The sequence below is a fragment of the Callionymus lyra genome, chromosome 3 (genome assembly GCF_982586985.1).
Source record: "Callionymus lyra chromosome 3, fCalLyr1.hap1.1, whole genome shotgun sequence".
NCBI lineage: Eukaryota > Metazoa > Chordata > Actinopteri > Syngnathiformes > Callionymidae > Callionymus > Callionymus lyra.
The window spans coordinates 1,054,479-1,071,978 of record NC_141820.1 but is presented as its reverse complement, the minus strand read 5'-3'; the positions used below and the strand labels follow the sequence as shown (position 1 = coordinate 1,071,978).

Here is a 17,500-nt window from a genome sequence, read left to right as displayed (position 1 = left end):
CAACACGTGTCATGAGATCATATCCTAATGTCACGTGTCATGAGATCATATATTAACGTCATGTGTCATGTGATCACATACTAACAACACGTGTCATGAGATCATATATTAACATCATGTGTCATGTGATCACATACTAACAACACGTGTCATGTGATCATATATTAACATCACATGTCATGTGATCACATACTAACAACACGTGTCATGAGATCATATATTAACATCATGTGTCATGTGATCACATACTAACAACACGTGTCATGTGATCATATATTAACGTCACATGTCATGTGATCACATACTAACAACACATGTCATGTGATCACATACTAACAACACATGTCATGTGATCACATACTAACAACAGATGTCATGTGATCACATACTAACAACACGTGTCATGTGATCACATACTAACAACACGTGTCATGTGATCACATACTAACAACACGTGTCATGTGATCATATCCTAATGTCACGTGTCATGAGATCATATATTAACGTCACATGTCATGTGATCACATACTAACAACACGTGTCATGTGATCATATATTAACATCACATGTCATGTGATCACATACTAACAACACGTGTCATGTGATCACATACTAACAACACGTGTCATGTGATCACATACTAACAACACGTGTCATGTGATCATATCCTAATGTCACGTGTCATGAGATCATATATTAACGTCACATGTCATGTGATCACATACTAACAACACGTGTCATGTGATCATATATTAACATCACATGTCATGTGATCACATACTAACAACACGTGTCATGTGATCACATACTAACAACACGTGTCATGTGATCATATCCTAATGTCACGTGTCATGAGATCATATATTAACGTCACATGTCATGTGATCACATACTAAAAACACGTGTCATGTGATCACATACTAACAACACGTGTCATGTGATCACATACTAACAACACGTGTCATGTGATCACATACTAACAACACGTGTCATGTGATCACATACTAACAACACGTGTCATGTGATCATATCCTAATGTCACGTGTCATGAGATCATATATTAACGTCATGTGTCATGTGATCACATACTAAAAACACGTGTCATGTGATCACATACTAACAACACGTGTCATGTGATCACATACTAACAACACGTGTCATGTGATCATATTCTTATGTCACGTGTCATGTGATCACATACTAACAACATGTGTCATGTGATCACATACTAACAACACGTGTCATGTGATCATATATTAACGTCACATGTCATGTGATCACATACTAAAAACACGTGTCATGTGATCACATACTAACAACACGTGTCATGTGATCACATACTAACAACACGTGTCATGTGATCACATACTAAAAACACATGTCATGTGATCATATCCTAATGTCACGTGTCATGAGATCATATATTAATGTCATGTGTCATGTGATCACATACTAAAAACACGTGTCATGTGATCACATACTAACAACATGTGTCATGTGATCACATACTAACAACACGTGTCATGTGATCATATTCTTATGTCACGTGTCATGTGATCACATACTAACAACACGTGTCATGTGATCACATACTAAAAACACATGTCATGTGATCATATCCTAATGTCACGTGTCATGAGATCATATATTAATGTCATGTGTCATGTGATCACATACTAAAAACACGTGTCATGTGATCACATACTAACAACATGTGTCATGTGATCACATACTAACAACACGTGTCATGTGATCATATTCTTATGTCACGTGTCATGTGATCACATACTAAGAACATGTGTCATGTGATCACATACTAACAACACGTGTCATGTGATCATATTCTTATGTCACGTGTCATGTGATCACATACTAACAACACGTGTCATGTGATCACATACTAACAACACGTGTCATGTGATCACATACTAACAACACGTGTCATGTGATCTCATCCTAACAACACGTGTCATGTGATCACATCCTAACAACACGTGTCATGTGATCACATACTAACAACACGTGTCATGTGATCACATCCTAACAACACGTGTCATGTGATCACATACTAACAACACGTGTCATGTGATCACATACTAACAACACGTGTCATGTGATCACATACTAACAACACGTGTCATGTGATCACATCCTAACAACACGTGTCATGTGATCACATACTAACATGTCTGAAGAGGAACTCACTCCGTTGGGAGGATACGACGTCCATCCGAGCTCAGCCTGAGTGTCTTTTGAGTTGAGCAGCACGACTGTGGAGAAAGAGACGAGATGATTGGTCCAGACAAATGAGTCGTCACTCTGAGTGACAGCTCTTCAACACGACGAGTGACGCGTCTGCAGTCGTTAGCGTCGACTCGTCAGCGACTCTGACGCGTTAATGAACACGACAGACGCCGAGAGTAACTGCAGTAAAGAGTGAGTAACTGCAGTAAAGAGTGAGTAACTGCAGTAAAGAGTGAGTAACTGAAGTAAAGAGTGAGTAACTGCAGTAAAGAGTGAGTAACTGCAGTAAAGAGTGAGTAACTGCAGTAAAGAGTGAGTAACTGCAGTAAAGAGTGAGTAACTGCAGTAAAGAGTGAGTAACTGAAGTAAAGAGTGAGTAACTGCAGTAAAGAGTGAGTAACTGCAGTAAAGAGTGAGTAACTGAAGTAAAGAGTGAGTAACTGCAGTAAAGAGTGAGTAACTGCAGTAAAGAGTGAGTAACTGCAGTAAAGAGTGAGTAACTGAAGTAAAGAGTGAGTAACTGCAGTAAAGAGTGAGTAACTGCAGTAAAGAGTGAGTAACTGAAGTAAAGAGTGAGTAACTGCAGTAAAGAGTGAGTAACTGCAGTAAAGAGTGAGTAACTGCAGTAAAGAGTGAGTAACTACAGTAAAGAGTGAGTAACTGAAGTAAAGAGTGAGTAACTGCAGTAAAGAGTGAGTTACTGAAGTAAAGAGTGAGTAACTGCAGTAAAGAGTGAGTAACTGCAGTAAAGAGTGAGTAACTGCAGTAAAGAGTGAGTTACTGCAGTAAAGAGTGAGTAACTGCAGTAAAGAGTGAGTAACTGCAGTAAAGAGTTAGTAATTGCAGTAAAGAGTGAGTTACTGCAGTAAAGAGTGAGTAACTGCAGTAAAGAGTGAGTAACTGCAATAAAGAGTGAGTTACTGCAGTAAAGAGTGAGTAACTGCAGTAAAGAGTGAGTTACTGCAGTAAAGAGTGAGTAACTGCAGTAAAGAGTGAGTAACTGCAGTAAAGAGTGAGTTACTGCAGTAAAGAGTGAGTAACTGCAGTAAAGAGTGAGTAACTGCAGTAAAGAGTGAGTTACTGCAGTAAAGAGTGAGTAACTGAAGTAAAGAGTGAGTAACTGAAGTAAAGAGTGAGTAACTGCAGTAAAGAGTGAGTAACTGCAGTAAAGAGTGAGTAACTGCAGTAAAGAGTGAGTAACTGCAGTAAAGAGTGAGTAACTGAAGTAAAGAGTGAGTAACTGAAGTAAAGAGTGAGTAACTGCAGTAAAGAGTGAGTAACTGCAGTAAAGAGTGAGTAACTACAGTAAAGAGTGAGTAACTGCAGTAAAGAGTGAGTTACTGAAGTAAAGAGTGAGTAACTACAGTAAAGAGTGAGTAACTGCAGTAAAGAGTGAGTAACTGAAGTAAAGAGTGAGTAACTACAGTAAAGAGTGAGTAACTGAAGTAAAGAGTGAGTAACTACAGTAAAGAGTGAGTTACTGCAGTAAAGAGTGAGTAACTGAAGTAAAGAGTGAGTAACTGAAGTAAAGAGTGAGTAACTGCAGTAAAGAGTGAGTAACTGCAGTAAAGAGTGAGTAACTGCAGTAAAGAGTGAGTAACTGCAGTAAAGAGTGAGTAACTGAAGTAAAGAGTGAGTAACTGAAGTAAAGAGTGAGTAACTGCAGTAAAGAGTGAGTAACTGAAGTAAAGAGTGAGTAACTGAAGTAAAGAGTGAGTAACTGCAGTAAAGAGTGAGTAACTGCAGTAAAGAGTGAGTAACTGCAGTAAAGAGTGAGTAACTGCAGTAAAGAGTGAGTAACTGCAGTAAAGAGTGAGTTACTGCAGTAAAGAGTGAGTAACTGAAGTAAAGAGTGAGTAACTGAAGTAAAGAGTGAGTAACTGCAGTAAAGAGTGAGTAACTGCAGTAAAGAGTGAGTAACTGCAGTAAAGAGTGAGTAACTGCAGTAAAGAGTGAGTAACTGAAGTAAAGAGTGAGTAACTGAAGTAAAGAGTGAGTAACTGCAGTAAAGAGTGAGTAACTGCAGTAAAGAGTGAGTAACTACAGTAAAGAGTGAGTAACTGCAGTAAAGAGTGAGTTACTGAAGTAAAGAGTGAGTAACTACAGTAAAGAGTGAGTAACTGCAGTAAAGAGTGAGTAACTGAAGTAAAGAGTGAGTAACTACAGTAAAGAGTGAGTAACTGAAGTAAAGAGTGAGTAACTGCAGTAAAGAGTGAGTTACTGAAGTAAAGAGTGAGTAACTGCAGTAAAGAGTGAGTAACTGAAGTAAAGAGTGAGTAACTGCAGTAAAGAGTGAGTTACTGAAGTAAAGAGTGAGTAACTGCAGTAAAGAGTGAGTAACTGCAGTAAAGAGTGAGTAACTACAGTAAAGAGTGAGTAACTGCAGTAAAGAGTGAGTAACTGCGAGAACCTGTTGCTTGGAAACAGCCAAATACACAAACAAGTCTCATCAGCGGATCAACTGTTATATAATCCTGACTAATGCTGAGATGATTTAATCTGTTCATGAATAAAACATAACAATGAGTCGTTCATATATGAAGGTAAATATGGCGAGAACTTCCTGGAAACACTGTTCGAAGGAGACGTCACCGTTTGAAGGTGTTTAGATCTTAGAGTCGTTTGGACGAAGACGACCGAGCTCCAGTCGCTACATTAAAATGAACAAACGTGAGATTCAGAGGATCCACATGAGTCGACGCGAGGACAGGAAGTTCTGTGTGGACTCGAGCAGGTCCAGAGAACCTGTTGAGATCCTTCAGCACCACGGACAGCGACACAGTGAAGGTCATGTGTTCGTCTCACAAAGTAGAAAAATAACAGAAAACATGAATATATTTGAATAAAAGCTAAAATGTTTTAAAAGTGAAAGAAGAGAAGCTTATTTTCTGGACGACCATCTGATCCTCGACGTTTACATATTAGATTCAAACCTTCTCATAAAAACACTTGAAAACATCTCAGGTCAAAGTGAATAAAAGTGTGAATTAAAGGAGTTCATGTTTGAAGCTAAGATTCTTCTAGTTTGACTTGAAGACTCCATGAGTCGAATCTGTGACTCAAACTGAGTCGTTCACAGAAAAGATGATTCTTTTAAATGACATTCTTTATCATTTTCATGAAAGAGGCTCAGAAACTGACATCAATTCCTCTCTCTGACCTCACTGTGACCTCAATGTGACATCAATGTGACCTCAATGTGACATCAATGTGACCTCACTGTGACCTCAATGTGACATCAATGTGACATCAATGTGACATCAATGTGACCTCACTGTGACCTCAATGTGACATCAATGTGACCTCACTGTGACCTCACTGTGACATCAATGTGACCTCACTGTGACCTCACTGTGACCTCAATGTGACATCAATGTGACCTCACTGTGACCTCACTGTGACATCAATGTGACCTCACTGTGACCTCACTGTGACCTCAATGTGACCTCACTGTGACATCAATGTGACCTCACTGTGACCTCACTGTGACCTCAATGTGACCTCACTGTGACATCAATGTGACCTCACTGTGACCTCACTGTGACATCAATGTGACCTCACTGTGACCTCACTGTGACCTCAATGTGACCTCACTGTGACATCAATGTGACCTCACTGTGACCTCACTGTGACATCAATGTGACCTCACTGTGACCTCACTGTGACCTCACTGTGACCTCACTGTGACATCAATGTGACCTCACTGTGACCTCACTGTGACATCAATGTGACCTCACTGTGACCTCACTGTGACCTCAATGTGACCTCACTGTGACATCAATGTGACCTCACTGTGACCTCACTGTGACATCAATGTGACCTCACTGTGACCTCACTGTGACATCAATGTGACCTCACTGTGACATCAATGTGACCTCACTGTGACCTCACTGTGACCTCATTGTGACCTCACTGTGACCTCACTGTGACCTCACTGTGACATCAATGTGACCTCACTGTGACCTCAATGTGACCTCACTGTGACCTCACTGTGACATCAATGTGACCTCACTGTGACCTCACTGTGACCTCATTGTGACCTCACTGTGACCTCACTGTGACATCAATGTGACCTCACTGTGACCTCACTGTGACCTCATTGTGACCTCAATGTGATGTCACTGTGACCTCACTGTGACCTCAATGTGACCTCACTGTGACCTCAATGTGACCTCACTGTGACCTCAATGTGACCTCACTGGGACCTCAATGTGACCTCACTGTGACCTCACTGTGACCTCAATGTGACCTCACTGCGACCTCACTGTGACCTCAATGTGACCTCAATGTGACCTCACTGTGACCTCACTGTGACCTCCCCTGTGACCTCGATTGTGACCTCGACTGTGACCTCAATGTGACCTCACTGCGACCTCAATGTGACCTCAATGTGACCTCACTGTGACCTCACTGTGACCTCCCCTGTGACCTCGATTGTGACCTCGACTGTGACCTCACTGTGACCTCGACTGTGACCTCAATGTGACCTCGACTGTGACCTCAATGTGACCTCGACTGTGACCTCAATGTGACCTCACTGTGACCTCGATTGTGACCTCACTGTGACCTCAATGTGAGAAATATAAATATGCTGAGAAATATAAATACTGCTGAGAAATATAAATACTGCTGAGAAATATAAATACTGCTGAGAAATATAAATATTCTGAGAAATATAAATATTCTGAGAAATATAAATATTCTGAGAAATATAAATACTTACTTACTCATTTGAGTGACAGATGATTCTCTCGCTCGTAAGATACACACTTTTGTTAAATACATGAAGATAAATGAACGCACACCCTCTTGAACAGATGCTGTGTTGAACACACACACTTAGATAAATGTGTCTGTTACAAACAACCACACACACACACATGCACAGTCATGCACACACACACTCTCATGCACTCACACACACTCATACACACACATGTACACACATGCACACACACACTCTCATACACACACATGTACACACATGCACACACACACTCTCATGCACACACACACACTCATACACACACATGTACACACATGCACACACACTCTCATGCACACACACACACACACTCATACACACACATGTACACACATGCACACACACTCTCATGCACACACATGTACACACATGCACACACACACTCTCATGCACACACACACACATGTACACAGTCATGCACACACACACTCTCATGCACACACACACACTCATACACACACATGTACACACATGCAGACACACACTCTCATGCACACACACACACTCATACACACACATGTACACACATGCACACACACACACTCATACACACACATGTACACAAATGCACACACACACTCTCATGCACACACATGTACACACATGCACACACACACACATGTACACAGTCATACACACACATGTACACACACACAAATGTACAAACATGCACACACATGTACACACATGCACCCACACACTCTCATGCACACACATGTACACACATGCACCCACACACTCTCATGCACACACATGTACACACACACACATGTACAAACATACACACACATGCACACACATGCACACACACTCTCATGCACACTCACACTCTCATACACACACATGTACACACATGCACACACACTCTCATGCACACTCACACTCTCATACACACACATGCACACACACACTGACACACAACATTGTTATGTTGTGTCGATTCACCGACACATTTTACTTTTATCACTCGTTTCCTGAACCGTCAACATCAGAGACGATGGATTTGCATGACTTGGATTTTCCTGCTCCTGGTGTGAGTCTGTGGTTACACACACTTTAGACACATCTTTGTCATCATCTGCCATGATTGTGTTTGCTCTCAATGAACACCTGTGAAGACAAAATGGCCTCCACGGGGAATAAAGTCCATCTGTGCGTCAGGAACACTTCGAGGTACGTGACGAAGGTTTGAAGGAAACATTGTGATCTTCACCGTCGCACACTTCAACTACACAACTGTGTCGCAGCACGACACTGACCTTCATGATGCCATGTGAGCGGAGGAGGTGAAGAGACACCAGGTGGACATGAAGGAGGAGGAACCATCATGATGAAGAGAAGATAGTGTGTGTTCTTCTGTAAACCATCATGATGAAGAGAAGATAGTGTGTGTTCTTCTGTAAACCATCATGATGAAGAGAAGATAGTGTGTGTTCTTCTGTAAACCATCATGTTGAAGAGAAGATAGTGTGTGTTCTTCTGTAAACCATCATGATGAAGAGAAGATAGTGTGTGTTCTTCTGTAAACCATCATGATGAAGAGAAGATAGTGTGTGTTCTTCTGTAAACCATCATGATGAAGAGAAAATAGTGTGTGTTCTTCTGTAAACCATCATGATGAAGAGAAGATAGTGTGTGTTCACCTGTAAACCATCATGATGAAGAGAAGATAGTTTGTGTTCTTCTGTAAACCATCATGATGAAGAGAAGATAGTGTGTGTTCTTCTGTAAACCATCATGATGAAGAGAAGATAGTGTGTGTTCTTCTGTAAACCATCATGATGAAGAGAAGATAGTGTGTGTTCTTCTGTAAACCATCATGATGAAGAGAAGATAGTGTGTGTTCTTCTGTAAACCATCATGATGAAGAGAAAATAGTGTGTGTTCTTCTGTAAACCATCATGATGAAGAGAAGATAGTGTGTGTTCTTCTGTAAACCATCATGATGAAGAGAAGATAGTGTGTGTTCTTCTGTAAACCATCATGATGAAGAGAAGATAGTGTGTGTTCTTCTGTAAACCATCACGATGAAGAGAAGATAGTGTGTGTTCTTCTGTAAACCATCACGATGAAGAGAAGATAGTGTGTGTTCACCTGTAAACCATCATGATGAAGAGAAGATAGTGTGTGTTCTTCTGTAAACCATCATGATGAAGAGAAGATAGTGTGTGTTCTTCTGTAAACCATCATGATGAAGAGAAGAAAGTGTGTGTTCTTCTGTAAACCATCATGTTGAAGAGAAGATAGTGTGTGTTCTTCTGTAAACCATCATGATGAAGAGAAGATAGTGTGTGTTCTTCTGTAAACCATCATGTTGAAGAGAAGATAGTGTGTGTTCTTCTGTAAACCATCATGATGAAGAGAAGATAGTGTGTGTTCTTCTGTAAACCATCATGATGAAGAGAAGATAGTGTGTGTTCTTCTGTAAACCATCATGATGGAGAGAAGATAGTGTGTGTTCTTCTGTAAACCATCATGATGAAGAGAAGATAGTGTGTGTTCTTCTGTAAACCATCATGATGAAGAGAAGATAGTGTGTGTTCTTCTGTAAACCATCATGATGAAGAGAAGATAGTGTGTGTTCTTCTGTAAACCATCATGATGAAGAGAAGATAGTGTGTGTTCAACAACATGTGAATCTAAATCTAAATCTGACACTAACAACATGTGAATCTAACACTAACAACATGTGAATCTAACACTAACAACATGTGAATCTAACACTAACAACATGTGAATCCAACACTAACAACATGTGAATCCAACACTAACAACATGTGAATCTAACACTAACAACATGTGAATCCAACACTAACAACATGTGAATCTAACACTAAAAACATGTGAATCTAACACTAACAACATGTGAATCTAACACTAACAACATGTGAATCCAACACTAACAACATGTGAATCTAACACTAACAACATGTGAATCTAACACTAACAACATGTGAATCTAACACTAACAACATGAGAATCTAACACTAACAACATGTGAATCTAACACTAACAACATGAGAATCTAACACTAACAACATGTGAATCTAACACTAACAACATGAGAATCTAACACTAACAACATGTGAATCTAACACTAACAACATGAGAATCTAACACTAACAACATGTGAATCTAACACTAACAACATGTGAATCTAACACTAACAACATGAGAATCTAACACTAACAACATGTGAATCTAAGACTAAGAACATGAGAATCTAACACTAACAACATGTGAATCTAAGACTAACAACATGTGAATCTAACACTAACAACATGAGAATCTAACACTAACAACATGTGAATCTAACACTAACAACATGTGAATCTAACACTAACAACATGTGAATCTAACACTAACAACATGTGAATCTAACACTAACAACATGAGAATCTAACACTAACAACATGAGAATCTAACACTAACAACATGTGAATCTAACACTAACAACATGTGAATCTAACACTAACAACATGAGAATCCAACACTAACAACATGTGAATCTAACACTAACAACATGAGAATCCAACACTAACAACATGTGAATCTAACACTTACAACATGAGAATCTAACACTAACAACATGTGAATCTAACACTTACAACATGTGAATCTAACACTAACAACATGTGAATCTAACACTAACAACATGAGAATCTAACACTAACAACATGTGAATCTAACACTAACAACATGTGAATCTAACACTAACAACATGTGAATCTAACACTAACAACATGAGAATCTAACACTAACAACATGTGAATCTAACACTAACAACATGTGAATCTAACACTAACAACATGTGAATCTAACACTAACAACATGTGAATCTAACACTAACAACATGAGAATCTAACACTAACAACATGTGAATCTAACACTAACAACATGTGAATCTAACACTAACAACATGTGAATCTAACACTAACAACATGTGAATCTAACACTAACAACATGTGAATCTAACACTAACAACATGTGAATCTAACACTAACAACATGTGAATCTAACACTAACAACATGTGAATCTAACACTAACAACATGTGAATCTAACACTAACAACATGTGAATCTAACACTAACAACATGTGAATCTAACACTAACAACATGAGAATCTAACACATGATGGATCTTCATCTGCAGTGAGTCACAGCTAAAGAACAGGAAGTGACATCATAGAGTCTCTGTTACTCAGTGAATCGTTCAAACGATGATGAAGTGAGTTTTTCTCGACTCGAGCTCATGTGTTAACAAGACGATGTCGTTACTCAGTGAGCGTCTGTATCTCAGTGACACTGTTGTTAATACAGTGTAATTACTGACTCCAGTGACACTGTTGTTAATACAGTGTAATTACTGACTCCAGTGACACTGTTGTTAATACAGTTTAATTACCGCTGAAGACTCCAGTGACACTGTTGTTAATACAGTATAATTACTGTAAAGACTCCAGTGACACTGTTGTTAATACAGTTTAATTACTGCTGAAGACTCCAGTGACACTGTTGTTAAAACAGTGTAATTACTGACTCCAGTGACACTGTTGTTAATACAGTATAATTACTGTAAAGACTCCAGTGACACTGTTGTTAATACAGTTTAATTACCGCTGAAGACTCCAGTGACACTGTTGTTAATACAGTGTAATTACTGTAAAGGCTCCAGTGACACTGTTGTTAATACAGTGTAATTACTGACTCCAGTGACACTGTTGTTAATACAGTATAATTACTGTAAAGACTCCAGTGACACTGTTGTTAATACAGTGTAATTACTGTAGAAGACTCCAGTGACACTGTTGTTAATACAGTATAATTACTGTAAAGACTCCAGTGACACTGTTGTTAATACAGTGTAATTACTGTAGAAGACTCCAGTGACACTGTTGTTAATACAGTTTAATTACCGCTGAAGACTCCAGTGACACTGTTGTTAATACAGTGTAATTACTGCTGAAGACTCCAGTGACACTGTTGTTAATACAGTGTAATTACCGCTGAAGACTCCAGTGACACTGTTGTTAATACAGTGTAATTACCGCTGAAGACTCCAGTGACACTGTTGTTAATACAGTGTAATTACCGCTGAAGACTCCAGTGACACTGTTGTAATACAGTGTAATTAATGCTGAAGACTCCAGTGACACTGTTGTTAATACAGTGTAATTAATGCTGAAGACTCCAGTGACACTGTTGTTAATACAGTGTAATTACCGCTGAAGACTCCAGTGACACTGTTGTTAATACAGTGTAATTACTGTAAAGACTCCAGTGACACTGTTGTTAATACAGTTTAATTACCGCTGAAGACTCCAGTGACACTGTTGTTAATACAGTGTAATTACTGTAAAGACTCCAGTGACACTGTTGTAAATACAGTTTAATTACCGCAGAAGACTCCAGTGACACTGTTGTTTATACAGTGTAATTACTGCTGAAGACTCCAGTGACACTGTTGTTAATACAGTGTAATTACCGCTGAAGACTCCAGTGACACTGTTGTTAATACAGTGTAATTACCGCAGAAGACTCCAGTGACACTGTTGTTTATACAGTGTAATTACTGCTGAAGACTCCAGTGACACTGTTGTTAATACAGTGTAATTACCGCTGAAGACTCCAGTGACACTGTTGTTAATACAGTGTAATTACTGTAAAGACTCCAGTGACACTGTTGTTAATACAGTGTAATTACCGCTGAAGACTCCAGTGACACTGTTGTTAATACAGTGTAATTACCGCAGAAGACTCCAGTGACACTGTTGTTTATACAGTGTAATTACTGCTGAAGACTCCAGTGACACTGTTGTTAATACAGTGTAATTACCGCTGAAGACTCCAGTGACACTGTTGTTAATACAGTGTAATTACTGTAAAGACTCCAGTGACACTGTTGTTAATACAGTGTAATTACCGCTGAAGACTCCACGTCCTTCACTGAAGAGCTTCTCACTGGAAACACTTTAAAGATGAATAATAGAATCCTCTCTTCTCTCGGCTCCGCCTCTGACGATCTATTATTCAAGCAACACTCGTCCACAGGAACAACCGTGTCCACGTTTATCTCCGTGTGAAGATCTGAGGACGACGACGTCTCTGTTCGTGTTCCACGAGCCTTGACCTGCTGTTTGTGGCGCTTTGATATCAAACTGACCTCTGACCTGTCGTGACTGGACTTTAACTGACGTTACTGCAAAGTTACTCCGGGTCAAAACTAAACGACCAGGTTAAAATAATACTATCAAACTGTAGTATCTTTTTTACAAGAACTTTAAAGGTTTAAAAAATGTAATTCAATTTATTTTATATACATTTAATTTAAATTTAACTTAATTTATGTCATAATAACACATGGTGGCACTGTCACTACTACTGCGACTACTTATTCTAGTACTACTTCTATTGTTAGTACTACTTATTCATTTAATACAACGTGTACTAGAAGTACGGCGGATAATATTACCACAAGTTATGAAACTGCTACGACAACTACATGTACTACACAAATACTACTTCTATTGTTAGTACTATTTATTAATTTAATACAACATGTACTAGAAGTACGGCGGATAATATTACTACAAGTTATGAAACTGCTACGACAACTACATGTACTACACAAATACTACTTCTATTGTCAGTACTACTTATTCATTTAATAAAACGTGTAATAGAACCACGGCGGATAATATTACCACAAGTTATGAAACTGCTACGACAATTACATGTACTACACAAATACTACTCCTATTGTTAGTAGTACTTTTTCATTAAATATAACATGTACTAGAACTACAGCTGATAATATTACCACAAGATATGAAACTGTTACGACAATTACATGTTGTACACAAATACTACTCCTATTGTTAGTACAACTTTTTCATTAAATACAACATGTACTAGAACTACGGCTGATAATATTACTACAAGTTATGAAACTGCTACGACAACTACATGTACTACACAAATACTACTTCTACAGTGGCTTCAATAATGGCACATATTTCCATATTACACATTTTATTTTAAAATATATCAAACATGGATTTAAAATGAATATAATATATCATATATAATAAATAAAGTTTCAAGTATTCCTGAGGTTTTATCATCTCCAGCCAATGAATGTTTGTGTAACTAGAACAACCAGTATTATATAAGACAGTTCTACTTGAGTATCCTCTAGAGCACGGGTCCTCGACCACCAAGAGAAAATCACTGATTTCTGTTGTGAGGAGAATTATTCTCTTAAAGATGTTTTATTTTGAAAAAAGATGGATTTTCTTCTTCCCTGGAGAGTCTCGACAAGATGTTGGTCAAGTTTAAAAAGAGACAAACTCAGTCAAAACAGGTCGAGTGTGGATTCACTGGCAGAACATCACGAATTCTTGTTTTCATAACAAACGTCAAGATGTCGCCGCGATGATGACCAACCATGAGCCTGAGAGGTGGTCATTTATATGTGTAGAGCTTTTCCAGACCAGGGTCACAAAGAACTTAAACAATCAAAACAATATCCAATAAAAGATATACTTTAAAGGTCAAGATAAAACTGAGTCTCAGAGAATCAAGATCAAATCTTCTTGTCTTGAGATGTTTCTTGAAGGAGTCAGTAGAAATTATCTCGGAGGTTCTCAAGACCCTCATGAATTCTACTGCACTGAGATATATGCACTGTATCCTCTCGTCCTCAGTCATCCATCTTCCTTTAGCTGTGGAAGACCAAGCGACCGCTGCCATCTAGAGGCCGGAGGTTTAACTGCAACGTGAAAATGGAATGTCAGCAAATGTTGTTTTATTTTTAAAACATTTTACTTTTATCACTCGTTTCCTGGACCTTCACGTCAACATCAGCGTGAGGATAATGTAGAATAGAATAGAATAGAATAGAATAGAATAGAATAGAATAGAATAGAATAGAATAGAATAGAGTGCACCTTTCCTGGAGGTCCTCTGATGGATTTACATCTGCAGGTACTTCTAAATAGAAATATAAATATTTTAATTTGACACACGTGTTCCAAAGCTTAGGAGCATCAGTCTGGAAGGATTTCTCTCCTCTGGTCCTGAAGCTCAGGAACCATCAGTAGATTCTGATCCACAGACCTCAGAGCCCGAGCTGGGGTGTAAGTCTGGATCAGATCATGAAGGTCTGACCATGAATAGATCTGAAAGTAAGAACCAGAATTTTAAAATGATCCTGAAAGAAACCAGTGAAGAGTTTGAAGGAGAAATGTGAGTTCTTCTACTAGAGCGGCTCAGAAGAGTTTTCACACTTGAACCTCCTGATGGTTGAGCTGGTGAGTCTCCAGCGACAGATGAAGACCTGATGAAAGATTTCAGCTCCAAGACTCAGATCCCTCTGGAGACTCTGAAGGTCGGACACGTCGATGAGAAGAAACGAGTCGCTCACTCATCGACCGTCAGGTGTTTGACGAGAGAAGAAATGATGGTTTTCTCGTGGTGTTGCTGCTGCAGCTTCAACAAGTGCAGCTTCAACAAGTGCAGCTCCTCAGGTTCAAACCACCTCAGAGTCTCCGGCTGTTTGGGGAACATTTCACGAGGAATGAAGAAGTAAAGTCAAGAATCTAATGGTAAACTTTATCCTTTTAATAGACGACAAATGTAGTTATTATTAGTAATTATTAGTAAATCTTGCTTATATCTTGTAATTACACACCTTATAATTCTTAAAATGTAATTCTTTATTCTCACAAGTGTGTGAAAAGGTCAAAGGTCAGAGACTCTGAAGACCTCCCTGACGTCAGGTGTTTCTCTCCCGCGAGTCCTGGTCCTGCCTGGACCGACTCAGAAGGTTCTGAACTCACGCCTGAAGCTCCTCATCGACGTAGAAGTCGAAGGAGCTTCAGGTGTTTGAGACTTTTCTTCTGATGTTGGTGTCGAAGGTCACGTGACCTCGTGACCAGAAGGACGAGAAGATAAAGCTTCACTTTTCATGGAGCAGAAAGAAATCCAGGATCTGCTGCCGAACGACGACCACGTTTCAAAGAGTCGCACGAACTCGTCAAGTACTTGAAACTTTTCAACGCTGTGACCCTCGGACACTGAGGATCATCTGCTGAGGATCCAGTCGTTCCCTCTGGGCTGGAGGGGGTCCCAGCTACTCGGGGTGAGAGGCAGGGGGACACCCTGGACACGCAGATGACGGAGGAACATGTCGCTCCTGCGAGTGTCAATGAAGTTGTTGTTATAGTAACAGTGTCATGTGACTGAACTGATGACATCATCACGATCGTCGATGATGTCAGATGTTTCTTCATCCAAACGTTCTCTTCATCTCCATCCTCTCCTCCTCCTCCTCCCATCGTCAATCCATCCTTCGCTTCCCGTCGTCACTTCTTCAGCACGACGGCGAGCGTCGAACACATCGGCGAACGAGAGAGAGAGAGGAGCGAGGGATGATGGATGGAGCGCAGGAGGGAGAGGTGAATAAAGAAGGGATGGACGGAGGCGACACGAGGTGATGGAGGGAGGAGGAGGAGGAGGACGGAGAGGATCGAGGGACCATTTGTCAATTGCCGGCAACGCGACCTTGAGGATCGATGGTCGGCGTCGGACGATCACTCACCGGTCGGTCGAGGAAAAGAGGGAGTGAAGAAAAGAGGGAGTGAAGAAAAGAGGGAGTGAGGAAAAGAGGGAGTGAGGAAAAGAGGGAGTGAAGAAAAGAGGGAGGGAAGAAAAGAGGGAGTGAAGAAAAGAGGGAGGGAAGAAAAGAGGGAGTGAAGAAAAGAGAGAGTGAAGAAAAGAGGGAGTGAGGAAAAGAGGGAGTGAGGAAAAGAGGGAGTGAAGAAAAGAGGGAGTGAAGAAAAGAGGGAGTGAGGAAAAGAGGGAGTGAGGAAAAGAGGGAGTGAAGAAAAGAGGGAGGGAAGAAAAGAGGGAGTGAAGAAAAGAGAGAGTGAAGAAAAGAGGGAGTGAGGAAAAGAGGGAGTGAGGAAAAGAGGGAGTGAAGAAAAGAGGGAGTGAAGAAAAGAGGGAGTGAGGAAAAGAGGGAGTGAGGAAAAGAGGGAGTGAAGAAAAGAGGGAGGGAAGAAAAGAGGGAGTGAAGAAAAGAGAGAGTGAAGAAAAGAGGGAGTGAGGAAAAGAGGGAGTGAGGAAAAGAGGGAGTGAAGAAAAGAGGGAGTGAGGAAAAGAGCGAGTGAAGAAAAGAGGGAGTGAAGAAAAGAGAGAGTGAAGAAAAGAGAGAGTGAAGAAAAGAGGGAGTGAAGAAAAGAGGGAGGGAAGAAAGGAGGGAGTGAAGAAAAGAGGGAGTGAAGAAAAGAGAGAGTGAAGAAAAGAGGGAGTGAAGAAAAGAGAGAGTGAAGAAAAGAGAGAGTGAAGAAAAGAGAGAGTGAAGAAAAGAGGGAGTGAAGAAAAGAGGGAGGGAAGAAAGGAGGGAGTGAAGAAAAGAGGGAGGGAAGAAAGGAGGGAGTGAAGAAAAGAGGGAGTGAAGAAAGGAGGGAGTGAAGAAAAGAGGGAGGG

General features: G+C 40.0%; 1 protein-coding gene across 1 annotated transcript in view; it reads right to left on the bottom strand.

Annotated features, from left to right (window-relative positions):
- epha10 (EPH receptor A10) overlaps nucleotides 1-17,500 on the bottom strand; it is a 191,967-nt gene that overhangs the window by 134,565 nt on the left and 39,902 nt on the right. The window contains exon 2 of the mRNA XM_087786137.1: nucleotides 2,206-2,270. Within this exon, the coding sequence (XP_087642263.1) occupies nucleotides 2,206-2,270 (65 nt within the window). The remainder of the gene's footprint in view (nucleotides 1-2,205; nucleotides 2,271-17,500) is intronic.